The sequence below is a fragment of the Lampetra fluviatilis genome, chromosome 1 (genome assembly GCF_964198595.1).
Source record: "Lampetra fluviatilis chromosome 1, kcLamFluv1.1, whole genome shotgun sequence".
Lineage (NCBI taxonomy): Eukaryota > Metazoa > Chordata > Hyperoartia > Petromyzontiformes > Petromyzontidae > Lampetra > Lampetra fluviatilis.
In genome coordinates, this window is record NC_136275.1 from 24,382,758 (window position 1) to 24,407,608 (window position 24,851).

General features: G+C 40.3%; 1 protein-coding gene and 1 long non-coding RNA gene across 2 annotated transcripts in view; both read right to left on the reverse strand.

The window, feature by feature from the left end:
* Positions 1–24,851, reverse strand: part of LOC144930969 (uncharacterized) — a 58,270-nt gene that overhangs the window by 22,480 nt on the left and 10,939 nt on the right. The window contains exons 7-24 of the mRNA XM_078858540.1: positions 24,738–24,851; positions 23,258–23,311; positions 22,184–22,228; positions 20,454–20,507; positions 19,882–19,935; positions 19,431–19,484; positions 18,262–18,315; positions 17,875–17,928; positions 17,209–17,253; positions 15,596–15,649; positions 13,050–13,094; positions 12,003–12,056; positions 10,985–11,118; positions 4,298–4,351; positions 3,380–3,478; positions 2,804–2,840; positions 1,749–1,847; positions 591–644 (exon numbers count right to left, since the gene is read on the reverse strand). Coding sequence (XP_078714666.1) covers positions 591–644; positions 1,749–1,847; positions 2,804–2,840; positions 3,380–3,478; positions 4,298–4,351; positions 10,985–11,118; positions 12,003–12,056; positions 13,050–13,094; positions 15,596–15,649; positions 17,209–17,253; positions 17,875–17,928; positions 18,262–18,315; positions 19,431–19,484; positions 19,882–19,935; positions 20,454–20,507; positions 22,184–22,228; positions 23,258–23,311; positions 24,738–24,851 — 1,158 coding nt within the window. The remainder of the gene's footprint in view (positions 1–590; positions 645–1,748; positions 1,848–2,803; positions 2,841–3,379; positions 3,479–4,297; positions 4,352–10,984; positions 11,119–12,002; positions 12,057–13,049; positions 13,095–15,595; positions 15,650–17,208; positions 17,254–17,874; positions 17,929–18,261; positions 18,316–19,430; positions 19,485–19,881; positions 19,936–20,453; positions 20,508–22,183; positions 22,229–23,257; positions 23,312–24,737) is intronic.
* On the reverse strand, positions 5,903–10,002 carry LOC144934261 (uncharacterized). Its single transcript, XR_013637139.1, has 4 exons — positions 9,984–10,002; positions 8,031–8,129; positions 6,742–6,795; positions 5,903–5,950 (listed from the first exon to the last, which is right to left on the reverse strand). It is a non-coding gene; the product is annotated as an uncharacterized LOC144934261 (long non-coding RNA).

Below are 24,851 nucleotides of genomic sequence, written 5' to 3' on the forward strand. Positions count from 1 at the left end.
GGTCAAGGCTGAAAGCCATCAGGCTAGGAGCCTTTTATGTCAAGGCAAGTGTCAATTCCCGTAATGATGTGTGATGTCACACGACGTCCTCGGGAGCAGATGTGAGTGCGTGATGTGTGACATCATTGCCTTGGTCGGCCAGGCTTATCCTTTAATCGATGGATTTAAGTGCGAATTTTTGGGTAACCCTTGGGTCAATTTGGCTGGTTATCTCCATGGTAAGACCATAAAGGGAACACAACTATATACTAAAGTTGATAGTTACCATGACCCGTGGCTACACAAACAATGACAAATCTCATGCATTAACGATCTTAACGCGTTTCAAACACCCAACTCCTCAAATCCCTTGGACTGAAGGCACCAAAAGCCAGACCCCTGAGGTCAAGGTCAAGGGAAAAAACCTGATCAAATGTCCATGAGCTGCCTCACGGCCGAGGACTGGTCTCGAGAACCCGAGACTGATTTCATGCATCCAGTTCATGAGGATTGCAACAACACTCATGCCAGCTATGTTTTGGTACTGAGTATAAGCAACACATGCTGTGGATGGAATACACATTACGGCTCAGAGAGCAGAGGGCACTTACAATGGGGCCAAGGGGTCCAACAGAGCCCTTCTCTCCAGGCTTGCCAGACTCACCCTAGGGGAACACACAGGACACAAAGACCGTTGACATTGAGTTAATTCACAAAGGCCATTGACATGAGCGGTCAACATGACTAAAGTCTGAGTGATGAGAACGCAGGTTACAATTGTACAGATTAAAATTAAGTACTGGAGCTCAGGGCAGCTGAAATTTAACTCACCTCATAGTGTAGGGAGCTAACCACTGCACCACCACTGCATCACTGCTAACAGTATATGTCGACGGTACACTTCAAGTGCCTGGGAGCTGCAATAATATTTTTTTCACGATGAAAATAACTTGGAAGTCAACTGTCTCTGATATCTAAAAGGGCATCTGTGCGTTGATACATGTATTGTTCCCTTTTATTTAATGCATCCCCTTCAAAACAACGGCATCCTGAATGGGATGTCAATTGAAATTGTACAATTTTTCATCCTCGTGTAAAAAAAATCCCTTCGACTTGAACACTGATTTTTTAAAAAAATATTGTGAATAGAGAACAGCAAAAAAACACCCTGTACGTTGAGGTGTTTTAATCAACATTCCGGAGAACACCTCATCTCCCACTGAGACCAGTCACGTATAAACAAAATTCAGAGGATGGGGTGAGGGACTTTGAATACACCTCCTGTCCAGCTGCCACTGCTCTGTTTTAAAAAAAAAGCCACTGTTTGCTTCCCAGTGCCCTTCCCCAGTAAGGTGAAAATATTTTCAGGGTAACATTTCGTGAAATGATGTGGACTAAATGAATCTGCCGATAAACCCATGATTGTGCTTCAAATGTTTCCACTGTGACTGAGCAGGCTACCTACAGCAGGCGGTTGTAATTGTACATTGAAATCAATAACAATGAATGAGAATATTTTCAACTGTATTTCAGCATGCATCGCCTACACCTACAGATGACAGTAGGTCAATGTGTGTGTGAAATACTTAATGAACCTAGGCAATTCCGAAAATGAGAAGTAATTACAAACATTGATCCTCTAGCCATGAATTAATCCATGGGAATTCAATGCCACTCACGTCAAATGAATTAAGCCATCATCATACAGACTGAAAGGAAAATTACACATTTCAGAGACAAGAGTGGGGTTTAAATTCAGGGGCACTTACGGATGGGCCCTTGGCACCGGGGAAACCCATTGCTCCAGGAGCGCCACGAGCACCAGCAGCGCCAGGGGATCCAGGGCTACCATCATTTCCAGCGGGGCCCTGTATTCAGATGAAAGTCCACGGGCAGGAGGGCAATGGGACATGAAGGACATATTGATTCAACGCACAAGGAACAATTCACCCCACGAATTGTCACAAATAAGCGTCGACATTTGATTCAAGTACTAATTATTTTTTATTCGTCTTGTTTTTGCCATCTCGAATGTATTGTTTATATTTCTCTTTTATCTCATTCTCACAGTAGTGTTGCTCAATTAGCTCCAATGTAACATTGGCATACCATTTTGCATGCGTGTACATACATTTCAGAAAATAGATTATCACACCCACCATTTGATACATTCAATGAGTGCAACAGTGATCTCCATCAAAGTATCGATTCATGATATAATGGGCTTATCTTCACCAAATTAAATAAACACAAATATATCATAGCAACAAAGAACAATTGAAACAACACACATATGTCTATGCCATCATGATATATATGTTGACATTTTATTTTTAAATTTAGTCTATATAATAAAACCTAGGTGAAAATAATAACAAATATTTACACATTGGCTATAGCAGAAAAATATGCATATCGAAATTTATTGTTTCAGCAATGCTTTAATGCTCAGAAAAATGGGACTTCGTTTATCTTGTTTTTATTTATTCTTGAAACATAATTACTGTTCTCAGCTTGCCGAAATAGGATGGTCATTCATAAATCAGTTGCATAAAAACACAAACGGCAAAGCCATCAAAATACATTCACGGTCGATAGATATGTGAACCTGTATTGAACTTTGCAATTTTACGCATCAATAATATGTGAAAGTCAGAACACATATTGGAACAAAACGGAGAAAAAAACACACACACGTCCACTATGCACAACCACCCAAATACATCAATATGCATGCTCTTGGCAGAGGTCGTTTAGACATTGACTGGGCTATAAGGAGCATGAAACCAGGCAGACAGGGCACTCACGGGGGGACCGGTTTTGCCATCGCTGCCAGCGTGTCCGGGACTTCCAGTGGAACCCTACAGTTCACGCGCACCAACACGTCATGGTCAGTTACAAGCTCATCATTTCACTTGTCTTTTTGAGGATGTATATGACCAACTTTTCATTTGTTAAAGGTCCACTACTACTGCTACTACAGATTTCCTTTGGCTGCAGAGCATTATAAAAAATAAATCTTTTTTAACATGCCTCACTAATGATGAGACTGAAAACGTTTTAATGCGGGTTCCAGAATGCCCTTATTTAAACAAATGCTGCTGGCGAAATTACGTACTGAATGTGCTGAAATATACTTTTAATTTAATGGGGAAAGAGAGATGAATGGAACACTTTATTTTATTACATTCGGATAGGCACAGTCACCATTGCTGTAAGTGACAAAACACTTTGCTATTTTAAATGAAACACCTGCGGTGGGGAACATGAGCATAATGAGACACTTTATCACTACGAAACCTGTTGCTACTGCTACGATGAAAGACATTGTCGTACTGAATCATATTGATGCGACCAAGTACACTGCTCCGACAAGATACCCTGCGATGCTGTGACCTACCCGAGGACCAGGAAGTCCGGCCTCGCCAGGCCTGCCAGGGTCTCCAGAATTACCCTTAGCTCCAGCTGGGCCTGTGGCACCCCTCTCTCCAGGAGGTCCCTGTGAGCGGGGAAGTTAACACACATCACACTCCTGAGCCACTCTCAGCAACTTCTTGAACATAATGAGAGCTACTGTGATGCGTAATGCTCTGATGTTGCATGAACTCAAAGGCATCATTGCACAGAACTGCTTTTTGTGTTAAGTTTGCACTCCTTCGCTGCACCTCCGATTAGCAAGGTTGGCTAGGTATGGTGCGAAAGAAGTTCAACATACATCCATACATTGCACACTTCACACATTAGAAACATTCACATCTAAGGTGTAAACTGATTATAGCATGAACTTAAATGTAAACCTTGTATATTTAATTATCATAATTGCATCTTCTCAGTGGTTTTGTTGTTGAAGATTAATGTCACACAGTATGATGTAATGAAATGGTTTGATTTCTAAAATCATGCAATATGTTAATGTTATACAAAGGCCGTGAAACGGGATATTTAACAATAAATGGAATAAACAACATGTATGTGAAATGTTGCATAAACGTATGCCAAAGTGTTTCAAATAAGCTCTTAAGCTACAAAATTTAATTATTCCTGTACTTTAACTTCGATCAGCCAGGGCGAATATAAAAACAAACTAAACAAAATAGAATAATGAATGTAAATGGGTACCCCGGCTATGTTGTAGGTGTAGTTTCAGAATGATAATTCTCTTCGATTTATATTACCTTGCAGATTGTAATTACTTGTGAAAACAAGCCCTGAATCATGTTTTTTTTCGTTTCAAAATGTATCAACACAGCCTGCCTCTCAACAAGTACAATTTTGCATTGCATGGGATGTGCAGGGTCGGTATAAAAAGCGGTGCTACCTTTGCGCCAGGTGACCCATCGCCACCAGGGGCTCCACGGCTTCCATGGGCTCCCTGCGAATGGCAGCGTGCAGAACAAAACGCTCAAGGTCATTGGTGGTGTGGACAGTGGCGGCGCTGGCCATAAACGAACCAAGACAAAAGCTCAGGGACCCAAGTAACACAAGGTCCCCGGATTAATTAACAAAAATATGGGTGCATCAAATATTAGCTAAAATGATGCTCGTAAACAAAATCAGCTTACGAACATAGCACATGACACTTCATCTATCTCAACTGTATCATGTCCGCATCTCTCTTCCCTCTTTTCAATACCTATCTATATTTGTCTATATTTCTGTTATCTCACTACAGCTATGTATATTATCTATATACTGTATTTTGTCATCTCATGAGGATATTCATTAATTGAAAGAGGGCCCCACAAAATAATTTCTGCTTAGGGCTCCCAATTGGCCAGTACCATCACTAGATGTGGAACACACAACCCACATTTTTTTACAAAGCAAAGTATGCGGGTCCCAAGCTAACACAGGGCCAGTCTGCAACCACTACCAATTGTACCTTTGCCATTACCTGCATAATCTCTTTCAACCTTTTCCATTATACTATGTATACCGTGAGGCATTGGAATCCACATTTGCGAGCAATAATCTACTAAGTTTGGTTGAGGTAAGATCTGATTGGGTACATGCACAGCTATTTTGTTAGTCCACTGGATGGGGACCACCCCATACTGTCCAAGTAATGGGGGTTATTTGACCATACTTCACCGTGCTGGTCATTCAGAGTTGGTGAAGGTGAGGAGCATCGCACAGGACGTCATTGCCTTTTGTTGTACTGCCCTCTGCTGCCCACAATTTAGCCCTTCAACGCTGCACGGTGGCCACCCATCCAAGCCCTGTCCGTTGTGAGATCTGATGAGATCGGACACTTTCCGAGTAATTTTCCAGATGATTGAATAGTGAGTTAAACGTGTGTTTTTAACCGACAGTTGCATTAATATACAATAGTTTATTGAGCTTTGAATTGAAGGCTAGTTATAATATTGTTGTTTGGGCCTATATTGTGAATTTATATTTGTTAGTTTTTTCCAGGTCTTAAAAGTACAGAGACAATATTTTTTTACCAGTCCTGAAATACATCCTACACAGTCGCTTGTATATCTACGTGAAGTAAAATGAAAAGGATAACAATAATATTAATGTGAGAATTTTAGACAAATATTGTGTGATGTTATGATGGCGTCTTGTTCCAGGCATAAATCATTCTAATAATAAGCCCATTTGGCTAATGTTATCAGCGTTTGAAATTGTGTAACCATGGAAATCTCACTGGATATCAATAAGTTTGATAAGTATTTTGCTTCGTATTCGCAGCGCACAACGCCATTGTACGTTTATTGTCGCGTGCCTACTTCAAAAAGCCCTTCACTGAGGATCTCCATTGTGAGTCACCTGCGATTTCATAACAAAGCATTTTAGAGCGCGTTTCCTTGTTGATTGACACCGCTCACAGCTCTTAAATACGCAAGAGCCGCCTTACCCTCTCGCCAACGGGGCCGGGTGGGCCTCCGGATCCAGGCTCTCCACGACCGCCACGCTTGCCGGCTGCTCCTGTTGGGCCAGAAGGACCCGCACCCCCAGATGGGCCCTGTTGACGCAAGGTGAGGCGTGGGGAAGATGGCAACAGGACACACGTCATTCGCATCGCTGGACCCACGCTCGCAAACGGTGCATTTCTTCTAGCTAAACGAAGATACAGCATTTCTAGTGCAGCCCAGTCTTGTTGAGCTATGTTGTGCTCTTTTTCTTAAACATGTTACCTCATGGCTGTTACTCCCATTCTCACTCTATGATGCAAAATCCGAGAACTTATGGCGTACAGCCAATTATGTTGTACGAATTTAGTTTAATGCATGAACTGTAACGACTGTCCTATAGATCGACAGTAATGCACATGCAGACCGTGACCTGTGGCACTTGAAGCTAACCAAAATTAGTCCGTCGAATGTAAATGTCACTTATCACGGGGTAAGTTTTTGTTGGCAGTGGTAACAATATTTATACCATAACTGAATACCATAACAAGTGCAAAGTACACAATAAATAAAGCGACAACAGTAAATTGCAGATGATGTCACCACATGTGATGGGACGACATTACTACCCAAACCATGCCCATATCTATTTTTTTCATGAATCATGTGACTTACAGAAACATTAGATATGGGCATGCAGCCAAGCAGATGCCTATTAATTGGTGTCAAGCTCTCATATTTTTCCAAACAGAATACGCATTGCCTATCTGCCAAAGTACGCCACGAATATTGCGTGTCCATTCATACCTAAGCTACAATAAAGTTCCTGACTCACGCAATCCCTCCTGGGTCATCTTTTTTTCTATATGAAATAATTTACAGACGTAGGTGTCACCATACTCACAGGGTCACCCTTGGCACCAGGCTCACCCTTGTTTCCATTCAGGCCAGGCTCTCCCTGCATGGACACAGATACCAAAGCAGTCAGCACACACAGCATTACACTACCTACCACGTTATTACGGTGCTGGGAAACACTAAGCCACACTCTTTGCCTTGGCATCACAAACTATCACAGGGTTGGGTGATCAGGGTGGCTACCCAGAGTGCTGTGCTAAGGAATGACAGGCCTCAAACCTATTATGGGGGCAGTAATTCACAGGGTTATGCAAGTATAAACTGATGGGTGACACACACGTGGGTAGTCAAATAGTGGATAACAGATGGAAACACATGTTATGGTTATTATTAGAGTATTATTTTAAAGTGACGACACGTAATTCTTCGTTTGACGAGGTTGCCGTTTATGTTAAGTAAAATTTGGATAAAATACATTTAACCAATGATAATCCAAAGGTAGGTTTAATATTAAGTAACTGGACATAAATTGTTCAAATGCATTCAGGTTTTTATGTTGTGTTTGGTACTTTTGAGATAAAGTCATAACAAAAAAATTTTGATTTAAAATATGTATATTATGCCCTAGTAATTAGGATGGATACAAATGCATACTCCTTTAATAGGAAAATGTAAGTATACAAATGCTGCTTATGTTACCTTATACATAAAATAACATCCATAATAACATGTTATCTCAAAATCAGAACTGTTTTTTGTATCAATAAGGGGGAACAAAATATCTCAATATTTCAGACCGATTGACAGAACCATCAAAATGAGTATTTCTTAAAGAGTTCCAAACAGTTGAAACCTCAAAATCTTCCTTTGATGCCAGTCGCCTGAACATAGTGCTAGATTTGAGGCTGGTGTTATGGCAATATTATTAGTATTAACCTTGACTCTAATACTCAATATTTGTAAATAGGCAAGGATTAGATTTTAACATGAAAGCTAAGGTTGTGTTTTACATTTATCAACAGGTTCTGGTTTTAGATTGAAGTAAAAACTATGGCCATTGTTTGTATTGGGGCTGATGGAAGATGGAAAGTTTTCTGCTCACGGCCAACACCAGGGACGATTATCTGAAACGGTCCTGGGCCTCTCCTAGATCGACTCAGCCTCAAATGAGTACCTGGTGCGGAATGTAAACATTTCCACAGGGGAGACAAAAGGCGGCCGGGCGTGGTGCTGGCCGTGCCGGCCTTCATCGGTGCTCGCTAACAGCACTTGCCCCTACAGTCTTCAAAGTATTTAGGGGAATGCATTTGTCTTTGTGATAGAAAGATGCCTTACACTGGCACCCCTGGGGCCCGGAGGTCCAACTGATCCGGCAGCTCCTGGGCCACCAACACTTCCTGGGGAACCTGGGGCACCAGCCATGCCATGGGCACCCTGGTGATATGCACAGAAAGAGAAATATACGTGATTAGTCAAATTATAGATAATATTTTGTATGTGTATATATTAAGGGTACCTAAGAATTAGGATGAGGCAATTGTACTATTTACTTTGTTAGCTAATTCACTATACACTCATAATCAGCAGCTGTCATGTATCCACTATATTCAATCTATCTTACGCCTGCACATAAATATATCTTATCAATCCCTCTCCGGAGAGGGATGTCCTCTCAGGGGTGTTCCCTCCTCTGGTTGCCACCCCCTAACCAGTCTCGTCCATTGGCTATCATCCCTTTTAGCAATGCATCTGACCCAAGCCCAGTTATTATGTGTTATTCAATATGTCTCTAATATGCATTTGCTCTCTCATGCGTGTCATCCTCTTTCTGCCTCTGCTTGTCGTTCCCTCTGTACATTGTAAAAGAGGATCATAGTGCACGTCTTTAGGAGCTGCTGATGGTTTTATGCATAATATACAAAAGCAGAGAGAGTAGTTTATACACGTTTGTATGGCTCCTTATCACAAACGGCAGAGTTGGTGACTGAGCAAACGTATTCTGATCATATCAAACAAAAGTAGCCATTACAGCCAGGACAATCTTCCAATTCTATAAATGACTCGTGTGAATTTATATTATTGCAGGATTTTCTGAAAAGCAATGAGAGCACAAACACAAAAGGGACTGCGTCCATGTGATGTTGAGCCATAGCAGGTGCAGGAGGTGATGATTGTAAAGGAAAATGACTCAGCGTTTACTTATCCGTGTTATCACGGTGTGTTTGATTGTGTTTTGTTCATACCGATTCACCCATAAAAAAAACCTCATATGTAAGTACACCTTCAGCAGGAGGATAATCTATACACTATTGATTGGTCCAGGTAATATACATTATATCTGATATATGTATTACACTACTTAAAATATTATACTAATTACACATATTTACAGTTACAAAAATGTTGATGTAAAATATAAGTATTCAGTTTATTTATTGTTTTATCACTGACCGATATTAAACTGGCCTCAGTTTTACATACTAAACATATAACCATTTTCCCTACTCATTTCCTTGAATGTTAACCCCTTTGCTTGGCATAATTTTCCGCGTATTTATCTCTAATTATTTTTTCATCATTTTATATAGCCATGCTTTATAGGCCCCATTTGCAAAGGAACACATTATTTTAACCGTACTCATATAACGAGCACTTTGGATATCTGGGTGAAATGATGGTTTGCAAAAGTTAACATTGTGATTTTATTTTCACCCACCAGCTCATGAGGGACACCTCATGGTAATTAACTATCTGCATGGTGGGATGATGCATATTAAGCATCATTACCGTCAGGTGTTATACCGTAATAAATACAGAACGTAATTAACATAAACCTGGCAAGCAGAATGCAATAAAACGCAATTAGTTCCCAGCCTCTTCCTAATTTGTCCGAAAATGTTTGCAGTTTACTAAAGCTGGAGTGCACTACCAAATGTAGCTTTACTACAAGCCACGTAAGCACATTTACCTTGACGTTTATTTACGCTTGTGTGGGACTTACACATTTTTATTTAATGCTATCTGAGAATTACGAAGAGATAATATATATTTGTGTTAGCATGATGTAGAGTACACGCACAACAGCTGGAACAGCACAATGCTAACAGCATCGAGCATATGTTTAAAATCGAGTATTTATTCTCAACCTGTGTTTAAGTCGTATGCTAAACTGCAGAAGCTCCACCCCTCTCAATTAGGAAGCTCAATGTCATAACACAGTGTGTCAGTATTACATTTACGTGTAAATTGTGAATTATTTTTTGCAAATAGTTTGATTTGTCGACTTACAGCAGCACCTTTGGCTCCAATACCGCCATCAGATCCTGCCAGACCCTGAAAGACATCACAAAATAATCACAGCTTTGAAAACCCAACAATATTTTCATTTCATGGGTGCCAATAGCCGCACGATTGAATCATTCTTAAATTGTGATAATTATTACTGAATTCTTTATACCTCCCATTTGAATTGGGTAATCCGATTTGTGTGGAGCTTGGTAATCAGTATTGGTAATGATGACATTTGTATGGTGGAGTACAGTACAAAGGATTTGGTGGGTTTGTATTAATTGGATTTGTTATAATTTTCCACCAGGGATCTGGTTTGAATTGTGTTCTTAAATACCATGACCACCACACTACAGCAGTGCTTCAATTGATCTGACTAATGCAAGTATCTCTGGCTCACAGACACTGAACAATGTGTATAGTCTTGATTTGAAGCTTTCGTGACTGCAGGAATCCATTCTCTCTGGTTCTTTCGGTAAAGTCACGTAGGTAGAAAAAATAATAAAACAAAATACGACGTTTCGGTCACAACACAAGCGTCCATCTTCAGGTGACGTTCGGTCGCAACACAAGTATCCGTCTTCACCTGAAGCGAACGCTTGTGTTGTGACCGAAACGTCGTATTTTCATTTCTTTTATTATTTTTTCTATCTACATGACTTTACCGAAAGAACCAGAAAGAATGTATATAGTTTAAAATACAGATTTTACGGGTTATGGAACTTACATTAATTCGTGTTAAATATAGTACGACAAAATGTATACTCGGGTTGGATTAGTATTGTGATTACACAACATCAATAGCAATTAATTTAAATAAGTAACATGATTGAAAAGCTGATTGATAAAATCTTCTAATTTTTGCAATTATTCAATAATATTATTTCCAATAATAATTAAGTGTGATTTATTGATAATGCTGAATTGTAATGGCCCTGCTTGCGCATGATGCAAACTCTTATGTGTGAGCGCAGCAAGGGATTCTTTATGAGTGGTGTGGCCGCTCAGGAGATGCAGTGTCACTGCTTCGACGCACGGCAGGCCCAGCAGCTCCTGCAGGGCCTGAGGCTCCAGGCTCTCCACGTGGGCCCTGCGCCCCATCAGGCCCACGAGCTCCAGGTCCTCCTGTGTCACCCTGTGAATGCGCGACACACACAGATAGGCCCTCGTCAACATTCAACGTCTGTATGGATGGTCGTGATCTAGACACAAAGTAGGCTTCTCAAGGAATTGGAACGGTCAAGCACTGAAGCATATAATAAGGTGTGACATCATGTCATGAGTCAATTTGGGGTCTCTGAGGTACAAAAATCTGGGAGAGACCACGGGAAGAAGAATATTTAATAAAAGCACAACCATATTTCAATGCGTTGCCTCAAGTGGTGTATTATAATTATTATTCAAATGGGGAAAAACATTGGGACTTTTGTTTCCCAGGAACAATGACCAGATATATCACGACAACTACCTAAAAAATAAGAACATTCTGGAAAAACTAGGACAGGTGGAAACCCAGAGCCATATTCGCATTTACAAAAGGGCACAGAGAGCTTTTGGGCCACGTAGCATTTGGAGATCAAAAACCTTTGGTCACGCTGTTTCCTTGTTTAAGCAGTCTCGGAGAAACATGGCATGAGGCATTTTCAGAAATAAACTCTTTAGGAAAATTATAAAAACAGCCACAGACAAGAGGTAATCTGCTTTAATGCAGTGTGAGGTCTTTAGATAAACTTAATATTGCCTCAATAACACCTTACACGACTTCTGAAATAACAATAAACCTTTGTTATTCTTTCAAAATGTACTGTGAGTGTTCAAACAGAACTGTTTGCAACACTGGCTCAGCACTTCCCATGTAGATGAGCCTCATGCCAATGTTTATGTTAACAGCGAGTTCCTTACATTGACCAAATAGTATTCGGGGGACATAATTTGACTTTGGCCATAATGACATTTTCCTCTTGATCTAGTATTCTATTACAAATGCACTAAATATGTTATTGCTATCGTCTCACTCACCTTGGGTCCTGGAGCACCGGGGAAACCAGCTGGGCCAGTGGGTCCGTTGGGTCCCTGTTTGGGAAAAATGAACACAATCATGAGTGAGGGATGAAGATTATACGATAGGTAATTCGTAGACTTATGACAGACACCTCAAGCCGAAGGACAATCTCATGTATCACTCCAAGTTGTGTATTTATTGTCCTGAGATGAGTCAGTTTATATTTTTCTTGTTTTGGGGACAGGGGAGATGGGCAGAGGAGAATCAATCCTGTACACGTAGATATTTTTCATCATTAACAACCATAACCAATTCACTGCTGGATGAAGGCATCCCCACGTCATAACCATCCACCAATGTCTTGCGATGCCATAATTAATTTCGCCCTTGCAGTTGAGCTAACACCAGGTCGTTTGCAATTTGTGAGTTCAGTAGAGGAGATGTTGGTATTTTATAATCGGTCATATTATTGTTCAATTTCTGTTTGTGGAGATATTAACCCTGTTTGCTAAAAAACCCATTTAAGACATATTTGAACGAAGTCTGTTTTTAAAGAATTGAGGATGGCAATTATATGTATTAAACATTTTATAAACATGCAAAAATGATGTACATAAGTAAATGAACCAACAGATATTAATTCCCTAATAGGAATCAAATGAAGGTATGGAAAACATCAATGCACCTATAACATAGGTTTCAACTTCTCTTAGACTAAGGACCCTTTACCCTCTTGCAGACCTCCTGCAATGATGACCGCTGCCCCCTAGGATAAAATCTGTAAATGAGGACCACAATGCCACAAAAAAATTACCATAGAAGAGGACGACAGTGCGAGTCTTCAGGAACTGCTGATGCTCTTATGCATAATGCACAAATACCGAGTGCTTTATACACGTTATGTGTATGTGTTGTTTGAAACGTATGTCCTAGGAGTTTGATAAATCCATTCTTGACACCCCCTGATCCGTAACACTTTTACAGACATTAATCTGGGCAAACACATCAATTCAGCGTGGACTGTCTTAGCTTTGTTGTAATGCTAATGGGCTGCTTATGCTTACCCTGGGTCCCGGGGGTCCGCTCTGTCCATCGTTACCACGTGCTCCCTGCAAGATGACACAAACGCAGGCCAACACTCATTAAACATGCAGCAGGAGTCGGAGGGAAGTGTATGCAGAGGCGTAGCTAGGATATTTTGCGCCCGGGGACGAACTATAAAATTGGCGCCCCCCCCCCCCCCCCGTTTAATCACATTTTCCTATTACATCGAATAAGGAATAACAATTTAAATTGTAATGAAACATTGTATTTAAAGAAGCAAATTTATAGAAATTATAATACATGGCTCACTCAGTCACTGTCGTAGACTGGTTGACATAGTCTACAAAAGATTAATTTTTCTTGATTTCACTGTCGCAAACTGGTCAATCACGTAATCAAAATCTGATTTTTCCAATGTTTCTCTTTCAACGCTAAGAAGAGCAAGATCGCTGAGACGATCTTGTCCCATTGAAGCACGCAAATACGACAAAATAAGTTTCAATTTGCTGAACGACCGCTCACAGCTTGCAATTGAAACTGCTATTGTTAATAAAATTTGCAGTGAAATTCACAAATTCGGAAATACGTCGTCTGCATAAAACACAATAAAACCAAGAAGATTCAAAGGAGTTTCTGGTAGAACTTCATTCCGGTTACTGAGCAGCATTTTGGAATCTCCAATTTCTGTGAAAAGTTCGTGGCCATTGATGTCGGTGTCATAGAAATTTCCAAAATCTGTGCAATTTTGACTCATTGCATCGACATCTGTGTCGGATAGAAGAGTTTTGACGTCCAGCAGAAATCCAAATTTTGTGTTCAAGTCTTTTAGTCGTAAAAACCGTGTTGACATTTCCTGTTGAAGTCGATTAAATACACTCTTCATAACGCGCACAATTTCTTCTTCTGCTGAAAGTCCTGCATCTCTTGCCAGTTCTCCTGGCATCTTACGCCGTCGCCTAATTCTTCTGTCCACATCGATCCCCCAGGCTGTGCATCTTGTTTTGGCGTTTTCTACAGCAACTTGGCTCAAATCATCACGAAGCTTGACAAATTCATTCTCCAAAGATTCAAGATCAGTTGCTGCTTCCTTGAAATTCATAGTAGGATCCTGTAAGCGCTTCTGAACACGATCAATTTGTCCAAGAATGACATTCCATAAATGTAATAAAACTATGAAGTTAAAATTGAATATGCATGCCTGTGTAGTGAGTTACACCTGTAACTGTTCTGCATCACTTCTGGTTTCAGGCGTCATAGTTACGTCCTCCGATAATTTGTCTAGCAGCCCTACTAGTTCATCCAGTCCTTCATAGATAGCTTGAACAGCTTTCTGATCGTGCACTCCAGCGTGTTTCAGCCTCCCGCTTTACTGTGATGGGCACAGCTTTTTTTTTACTTTTCCCAATGAATTGTTGAACGAGAGAGAAACAAATATATACTTTCAACTGTTCCAAAAAATATGACAAGTGGATCCTGTTTAGCTGAGTGTACTCCTGCTAAGTTTAAGCTGTGGTTGTCACAGTTGACAAACAATGCTCTGTGATTTTTGTCACATATTCGTTGTTGAAGGCGGATATATGCCCAGTCATCACAGCAGCATTGTCATAACATTGTACCCGACAGTCGGCTAGAGGTATGTTGTCAGATTTCAGTCTCTCGACGATGACTCTTTCTAGGCTTGCTGCATATTTTGCATGTATCTCGATATAACCTAAAAATTATTTTTGATAGTTACTTTTTTAGTTTGAAAATCCACATCCACAAATCTTATGACCTGAGAAAGCTGTTCCCGATGTCCTAGATCAGGAGTTGAGTCAAGTAAGATACCGTAGTACTTGTTTTTCCTGATATCACTCAACAATTGGTTCTTTAAAGTCGACGTAAGTATGTGGATAAATTCATTCTGGATTTCCGGTGACAAATAAGAAACTGATCCCGGATTTTCTCCTGCGTGCTGTACATGTTTTGCTAACAATGGGTCATACTGAGCAACGAGTTTGATCAGCGCGAGAAAGTTTCCAACATTTTTATCCTCATCCGCATTCAAATTTTCCGCGTACCAAAATGTAATTACATGACATGTAGGCTGTGTGGCAGGATATATAAACTTTTAGGTTGAGGTGTAGATTTGTGCAGTAGTTTCAGGCTGCCGCGCCTGCCGCAATAAGTTACAATGTAACGTTGTAAGCCTCATTTTGGCGCCCCTTTACCTTGGCGCCTGGGGACATATGTACCCCCCTGCCCCCCCCTAGCTACGCCTCTGAGTGTATGTGTACCTTGATGAGCGTTTCATAGATTAGGGAACAAACAACACGAGGACTCGTTGAAGTTAGTACCAAGCCAGTTACCCGTGATAATTTAAAATAAAGGTAAATCCCATTTGGCAAATAAATGCTCATTTTCTATGGGGAACTTTTTACACCATAGAAACCTGGTTAGAGCAATAAAAAAACACGAACAAGAGACCATTGTAAAAACACAAGGGGATGTATACAAATATGCGTTATATGATTTGGGTGTATATGTATACACCCATGTGTATGATGTTGGTTGAAGGTCTACTCACAGCAGGGCCATTGGGTCCTGTACGGCCCCTCTCACCAGGCGAACCCCGTGGGCCCTGAAATGCAGAAGATACAAATGAGCACCACATAGCAGCACAACGCAGTCGACGTGATACCACAGCAAAAGCATAAAGCACCCTTCATGCAGGTGACTGCCACGGCAAAATATAATGCAGGTGAACACAAATGTTGGTCCCCGATACGTGCACTCCACTTCTTGTATCTCAGTATAATTTCATGCATTGCATCTCTCAATGCGTGTTTTCGTGTTTTTGGTTTCAACTATTGTTCAACTTTTCTGTTTAAAACATTGTTACATTTTGTTTGTGAATGTACACGCTTTTCATTGACGTGTCGCGGCTGGTAATGTGCAGAGATTGACAAACTTTGTCTGAAAGCATATCGGTATTATAAATTTCATTATCGTAATATGCTTGATTATAAACATCAGCATACCAAAACATTCCATAAATACATTCTTTCATTTAAATTGAGATATACACAAAACAAAAAGTAGCTATCTGAGTACTCTAAGTAGGATGAACTATTCTGAGTATGTGTCGATTCATTTGTTACCCATGTTAGGTCCAGAACAAAGCATCTTTTTTACACCATTGGAACCTCATTTGCCAGTAAAAAATATGATAATTGTTTTTTTTTACCCTTCTATCTGGCAACAAAACTGACACCTTTTTTACAAGGAGTCATGTTTGCATAGACCACAATACCTGCAGTCATAATGCAAACAAAAACATGCACTGTCGTTGATTGATCAACTTCAAGGACAGTGTATACATTATCAGAGTTATGTTTTTTGTTTGCATTATGACTGCAGGTATTGTGGTCTATGCAAACATGACAAGGGTAAAAAAAAATTATCATCTTTTTTACCTTTACATTTTTTTGACAAGTAACGTTATTTCAACGATGCTATCTGACTCATGTCAATAAGCAAATAAAATTATCTTCAGAACCCTCATAGTCTAAGAGGGCATCACATAATGTCAGAAAACAGCTTCGAAAGATAAGAATCAGAACATTTATTTAGACTGGAGGAATCCGATAAGCTATGAGGCTATTTTTAAATCCTTTATATTAAGTTCATTTGCTTGCTTGCTTGCGCGCTTACGACCGTGCAAATCTTTCGGTCGTTTTTTAACCCACTTCCCGTGATCCAATCGAGTTGACATTTTGTACACAGACTCGTTGTGCGTGACAATTTATTTTCTTGAAATTTTTTTCCCAAAATGTTACACTTTTTAGAAAAAAATAAATGATATTTAATTACCAATTGCTTAATGGTGGCAGGCAATCATCTGACCCATAGGTGGCAGCCATCTCAAGCCAGAGGACGAGAGGACTCTAGCCGCCACGCATATAAAGGATTTATAGTGAAAAACTTTGTTTTTACGGGTTGATTTTTTCACAAGCCGATTTGATGTTGTTAAAGGGACAGTGTTTTGTAATCACTTTAATTGGATTATATAAACCGGCGCAAGAATGCTTGCCTTTTTTTTTATCATGAATGAGTGATTCGCTGCAAGTCTGCCATCTGATGTACTTATAGCTCCTTAGTATTCACAGCTAGTATATGACATTTAGACAAACCACGTACCGCTGCTCCAGGTACACCATTAGCGCCAGGGCTACCGGACTCTCCCTGTAAAAGAGATCATGAAGGTATGTTATTAAATTAACATCAATAATATTTTTAAATGCACCATAGAATAGTTAGTGATAATAATAATGTAGAGCACTTCGTCAATCCGCTGCAATCCATGATCAGATTTCACCCTCCACAGAAGTTAACCGTCGCCAGGAATTGAACTCAGGTCACCAGTTTCATAACAGGCACTGACCATTGCACCCCCACTCAATCCCCACGTTAGAATACCATTCTTAATATTCCCAACATTACAAAACTGAACCATTTCTATTTGTTATACCCAAACCCACATAGAACTACATCAGAAATTATGTGCAGATGCATATTTTGGGCACTGCAAAGGGTTAGGATATATTAATTTCATTCCCATGTTAGGTCTTCTTTATGCTGAAACATATTAAGTGGTAGATTTGTGAATCTACTGCTGGACAGAGGCCTCTTCACATTGTGTTGGTTATGGGAGTTGTTTGCACTTCACCGTGCCCAGTAAATCTAACCACAGCTGCAGGTGCTATTGTAGTGTGTGTGTGTGCGCGAGTTAATATAACACAGTTTAGTTTTACAGAGTAACCAACACCACGCTATCTCCGGATTTTCGTGAACAATGGTCCTCACCCTTGCTCCAGCAGCACCAGTCTCTCCCTTCCCTCCATCTTTTCCGTTGAAGCCCTGAAATGGAAGGCAACGTCAGTTCGCAGAACCCAGCAGTAACATTTTAAAAAAATACTGCTGTCAAAAGCGTTTATTATGGGTATATATTTTTTAAAAATACATTCATATTTCGTTACGTTCGAAAGTTAAGGATACAAAGCATTCGTTGCACTGCTTTGTTTTAAGGTTAGTATGTATGATATTGGACTTCTTTCGCACCATACATAGCCAACCGTGCTAATGGGAGGTGCAGGGAAGGACAACAAACTAAACACAACGAGCGGTTCTCAAGAGTTTGTGAATGACTGCAGCATCGCACAGCAGTGTGGTGATGCCACTAAATTCACTTACCCTGCTTCCCTTGATGCCGGGAAGACCAGGGGTTCCTGGGAACCCACGACCTCCCTGCCGAAGACAAACATCAGCCATGTCACCCGCGCACTCTCATACCACTTCAACTTAACCAGTGACCTCAAGCGAACAGTCACAGTGAATGCAGACGCTATGTACCACCTATGGTTACATTATCTACTCCAAAGGTGGGTCGGTTGCATAGCCGTGGCAATATCGCATGCACTGTAATGATGTGGGTAATTAATATTTGTGATAGAGTTTGTGAATATGTGTAATAGAGGCCCTGATGATGCAGGCAGTGACGAGAAGGTAACTGGAGCTATTTGGACGCATGTAGGGTGGACAACAGCAGCAAAATTATAATTGCGTTGTTTGACAAAAATGGAAGGAACCGGAAAGAGAGGAAGACCTAACAGAGGATGGCTTGATGATGACATAAGGAGATTGGTGCCAAAAGGATGTGGTATTACTTGAGCATATTGGCACAAGGCAGAGGAAAGTGGAAACATCACACAATGGGCAGTGGACACCTAAGGGCTGTCTGCCCATGGATCGTGATGATGTGAGGATGATACAGTTCACAGTTTTCTTGTAAGTGCACCCTGCAATCCCATACCTGTCAACCCATACAATTCACCCCGTATTCTTGTACAGGGAAATTTAGTTTTCAGGCCTATACGGCATATAGCCGTTTCAATACGGGCAATTATTTCGTCTATTTGTTAGTGTTTCTCCCTTGTGATGGGACTTTGTAGGATGAACGTTGAGATGTATAAGGGCACGGGTAACCAATAAGGTCTGAGTTGGTCTGAAAAAATGTAGGCACTGATAAGGGGTTGACAGGTATGTAATCCATACATGGTGTACCACTTGTTAACGACTTTGCAATGAAACCAGTGTGCTGTTAGCACATTGTATGTTGGTGTGTGATATTTAACAAGGGCAATAATTACATGGCGGTTTCACCATAGTGATGGAATAAAGGGTGACGATCAACTTACAGATCTCAGCGATTCCACCATTTTGACTTTGTGTCGCATATTATATTACAACAGGTCGATTAGATAAATGTTTTTACAAAGACTGCTAATTCAACAATTTGAAGTGTTTATTATTGACCTGGAACCTTCAGTACATGTGGCCTTGGTCATAGTTCCATCACGTACCTGAGCACCGGGCAATCCTCGCTCTCCATTCCTGCCTGAACGGCCAGCCTCACCCTGCAAAACATCAGCATTACATCAGTGAGGGTGACACCAACGTAACTGTATATATGTGCTATACAATGGCTAATGGTAGTCAGTGAAAAACAAGTTAAATAAAAAAAAATCTCCCCGATGTGTCTTAAGATTGTACCATGCGTCGTTCTGCAACATGCCCGACGTTTTAGCTCCATGTGCCGGGAGCTTACCGGAGAAGTTCCAAGCTCACAGATAAGCTCCAGGCACGTGAAAGCGAAACGTTGGACATTGTGCCGAACAACATGTGGTGCAACCCAACAACACATCAGAGAGTGATAGAGGGAAATCGCAAAATCTACGCGGTGGTATAACTGAAATGTAAGCGATTTATTTATTGAGGACATGTGGCCTATTTTCCATAGCTCATTTCACTTACATCATCTCCATTCTTGCCAACAGCGCCTGGGGGACCTGAAGGTCCGACTGGGCCCTGAAATGGGACACAAAGTTAAAGATTAAATGGTTACATTTTGAAGGCAGGTGTTTTATTATTATTCCATTGAACAGTACATAATGCGAAGTCAACTACCCACGACAATGAACTGATGAACAAGCCATTGCGCTGTACATAATCTATTCCTTGCTGAATAGAAAATGGGAATGATCATTCGTATTAAAATGTAAATAGTAATGCTATAAATGTATAGGGCTCTCATTCCACCAATGTTTTTAGCGAAAATACATTTACCATTTGATATAGTATTTGATAGAAAGATAGATTCATCTGGTATTGGACATAATTTCCCGAAATAAATCATTTATTAAGTTTCAATTGAATGATTAATTATCAACTCATATTTTTAGTTCAATGAAAATCATATTCAAAACTTGATCATTAATCCATACATATATAGTGTATTTTTATGAATATGGTATTTAACGATTATGTAGCAATAACATTCTGCTGGACTCAATAACGCAAGAACTAGAGATCTCAGTTGTACTTACAGGTGGTCCCAAACTGCCAGGCTCACCAGGGGCTCCTTGGTATCCAGCTGGGCCCTATGGATGCACACGAGGTAGGTTAGTACACACAGGCCTACAAATACTAATACACATGTGTGCAAAGGCCTGCGGAAGAAAAACAAGCCCTATGATCATCACAGCTGCGATCTTTAAGGTACATCTACATTACATTGTTCATAGACCTTTCTTAAAACCAAACCCCACAAAGTGTGTGTGGGGGGGGGGGTTGATATGTCAACAATATCAGTGCACCATACTATACTGACAGCATTGGCATTCAATGCAAACACTAGCTTCTAAAGATGATCATCAGGCCAACGTGTAATATTGCTCCACCAATAAAACCACTGAGACAACACAAGGCCAACTCCAGTGCACTCAGATTACAATTGACCCAGCCGCATTAACCGTTTTGGTCCATTTCAGGATACACTCGGTAGGAGACATGCATGACTCTAAACTAACAGGCTCATTAACCAGCAACAGAGATCAGTAATTATCTAGAACGATGCACTGGCCAAATGCATGTATTGGGATAGTCACCTTTTGCCAATGATGATTCATTTAAGATTTTAATAGAGCCGGTGTGTAAAACAGTTATGCTCTGGATAAAGGGTTAATACAGTGGGATCTGTTTTTCAGTTTTTGTCCATGAAACATTGTGGACAATCGCGCTTGAGGAGAATGTTCTGTCCTGGCTACTTGCATCCAGAAAATACCCTCGCCACCCAGCACACGCCCAATAAGGCATCATCCAGTAAAGTCATTCTGTAATACACACAGCCTACTCCGTGCAATAAATAGAATGGCAAATGCTAAGGCGATGATACAATGTGGAAAGCACTGATGCATTGGGGCAATGGGTCAGAGATGCAGTGGGTCAGTGCTACACGTGAAGATGAAGAAAAGACAATAGTTGATTAAACACATATTCAGACTGTTAATAACACCACAGTACTTGCCTCCCCAATGCATATAGATAACCTAAAAAGACAATAGTTCTAATACTGTACCAAACTTGTGCAATTTACATGTGAAAATAAATCACCTATACTTCTTCCTTATAAGCAATGTAGTATGGTTTCATTAAGCTGTAAAATTCGATGTTTGACTGTTAAGCATATGGTGTGTTTAAAATAACTGGTTATAATAGTCATACAGATGAAACGTGAACTTTGAAGTGGAAGTTAAAATGGAATATTTAAAGTACATCAAACACACAGCTCTTGATACATTATATACACTATACCCACATGTTATATGTTAAATAACCTAACACAATAGAGCAATCATATTCTATTCAGACATCAAATCCTATAAATTCAAAGCAAGCCCATGTTATATTTATTTGTTTCACCAGGTGAGAACTCAAGAGACCAGGACAGGCTCATTTGCAAGAGTGGCCTGGGTCAATAAACCTTTACTTGAATAACTTTTGCTATAAATACATTTACGTCAAGCAAACGAAATTAACACAACGCTTTTTTTTCTTCATATTTAAAAAATATATATATAATTTTCACATCGTTATATTAACAAACTTGCGTGGGTATTTCAGACGCGATTTATCCTGAAGCAGTACCACCCTGAAACAATTCCATAGCGATCATTCGGACGACATAAAGAACGCTGCATTGGGGTGAACGCCTTCACGAGGCGAGGGTGTAGCACGTGCAGGCGACAGCATCGGGTTAGTGGGGGACCATTCTCACCGGGGCTCCGACGGAACCGGGAGCACCTCGGGGTCCCATGGGTCCCTAAGGGAAAGAAAAAAAACCCATGTTGCATGTTAGCCACGGCCACATGAACGTCTCAGCAAAGAGCTATGGTAACAATAAAAAATTATATTTTTTGTGTGAACACTTACTGCACACGTTCAATATCTATATCGAAAACTATTTTCTTTAGAAGTACTTTATGTGTTCCGTTCATTGCACCCCCCCCCGCTGCACCTCCGATTATCACGATTGTCTACATAGGGTGCGAAATATGTTCAACATATACGCTTAAGGAAAAAGGACAACAGCCCAATAGTTATCACGAGATCGAATAACACAATCATGACCGTGGAATAATAATGGTGTGTTGCCAGTTTTATCACTACCGTGAATGTCCATTTTAGGCTAAATTGCACAGCACTGCAAATAGTACTAATTTATGACCGAACTGATATTCACAAGTGCCTCGCTATGTGGTTTCATTGTGTGTTAGAGAGGGGTTGAATAAAAATCGTCATGTCCGCGTACTATTTTAGACCAAACGCTATGGAATTTTACATAAAATAACTGAAAAGGGTGCTAAAAATAAATACGTATATGTTTACATAAATAAATGAATGTAACACCAATGTAAAACAAAATGTGTTTTCTTAATTAAATGTCCTAAGATATATAATTAAATATTTGCTGACCAGTGAATACAATTTGTAGATTGTATATATTTTGAACATCAACTACTAATAAAACAATATATGGATTTATTTAAATCCCTCTGTACATACATTGAGATTCTCAATATAATTTCGGTGTACAGGGGATATTTTCTTGGGGAAGATTAATAAAAATAAAGACATTTCATGACATCCATACATTAATCTGAACACCAACTATAATTAAGGTAGTGTGCAACTCAATATTGTGAGCTTCTATATTATACAACAAATGGTAGTGTTGTAGGCTGATGTGTAGTCTGGTTATGGAGAGTGTGGAGTCTGATTAGGACTAGTGTTTGGAGTCTGGTTCGGGCGAGTGTTTGGCTAGTGACTAAGGTGGACTAAGGATACATACCGGGGGTCCGGGTGGTGGAGGTCCAGGTTGATCCTTGTACTGAGCAGCAAAGTTCTGTAAATGGGAGACGATTGCAGAAGAACACACTTAGATTGAGCCACATTTGAACGACTTGATGCTTAACACAATGCCCATACAGAAATCACGATACCAAGTATGTATGAAATAAAATTATCAAGTGATTGTGAATATAAACCCGTGAGTTTAGTACAGTATTCTACATTTTTATGTAAATAATGTTAAATATTCACCAAAAGTGGTGAATGATGACAACACGTCGTGAGAGGTTAATTGACGAATTTCAAATCGATTCTTGACCAAAATGTGAAAACGATCACATTGTTTGCATAACTTTTCAACATTTTGGATCTGTTCATCCTCCTAAATGCATGCATCCATTGCATTAATTCATCACTAGATGTCCCTCGACTGACAATATGCCATTAGGCTCTTCCAGAAGGTGCCGTTCACGTGGACAGAACTAAGTACAGAACAATGGATTATCACTGTAGAGTTGTGATCAGCTTTCCATGTGGACTAGTGACCTCCGTGTTGGGAAAATGTGAATGCCAAGGCGTTACTTCTTTTCCATCAGCATATTTTACATATTTTCTATTTATGCATAAACGTTTTGAAAATAACACGATGTTATTGAATAAGTATGACAATAATTCACAGCAAATATGTAACTCTGGCTGATAATTCAATTGTGGGCATTCACCATTGATTTTACATTTATTCCTCTCATATGATAACATATATTTACATTCACAATTTGTATAATGTGTAAATCTTTATTGAAGATGCTTAAATATCTGGGCTCTTCTACGAATGCTTACTTTAAACCATTTTCTGAGAGCTGGCCACGTGGTGTCTATACAATGAATAAGTAAGTATGCTCACATTCATTTTTGTGACCAATACTCCAGTGCCTTTTAAAATACTGTTTACCAATTATAGTCATCTATTAGCATATTAGTGCATAACTTGTTCAGTCTCTAGAGATAATTTTGCATTTTCATGCAATAAGTAAAGACAGAAATATGTGTGTGCGGGTTGCAAGTGTTTGAGTTTTTGTGTGAGTGAGTTACGCATGTATGTGAACAAGTGCGCGTTGTGCTGTGGGGTAGTGTAGCGGTTAGCACACTGCACTATGAACCCGGCAACCCGAGTTCGATTCCCTCTCACGGCCAACAACAATGACAATAATCTGAACCAGTCCTGGGCCTTCCCTAGGTCGACTCAGCCTCAAATGAGTACCTGGTGTGGTGTGTAAACATCGCCACTGGGGAGACAAAGGCGGCCTGCGTAATGTTGGCCACCCACCCCCTTCGTGTGCCATGTGGGCCTTCATATGTGCTCGCTAAAGGCACTTACCACAACAGCCTGTGTAGGCTATACGGGGGATCTTTGTCTTTGTTGTGCATGCACTTGCATGTGTGTGAGAGCAAGTTTCACGTGATTGCTCTGTATGTCTCACCCCGCCCATGCCCAAGTAGGAAGTATCATCAGACATTTGGCCAGCTGGTCCAGCCACACCGGGGTTCCCGGGAATTCCGGGTTCTCCATCTCTTCCTTGGGGACCATCCATGCC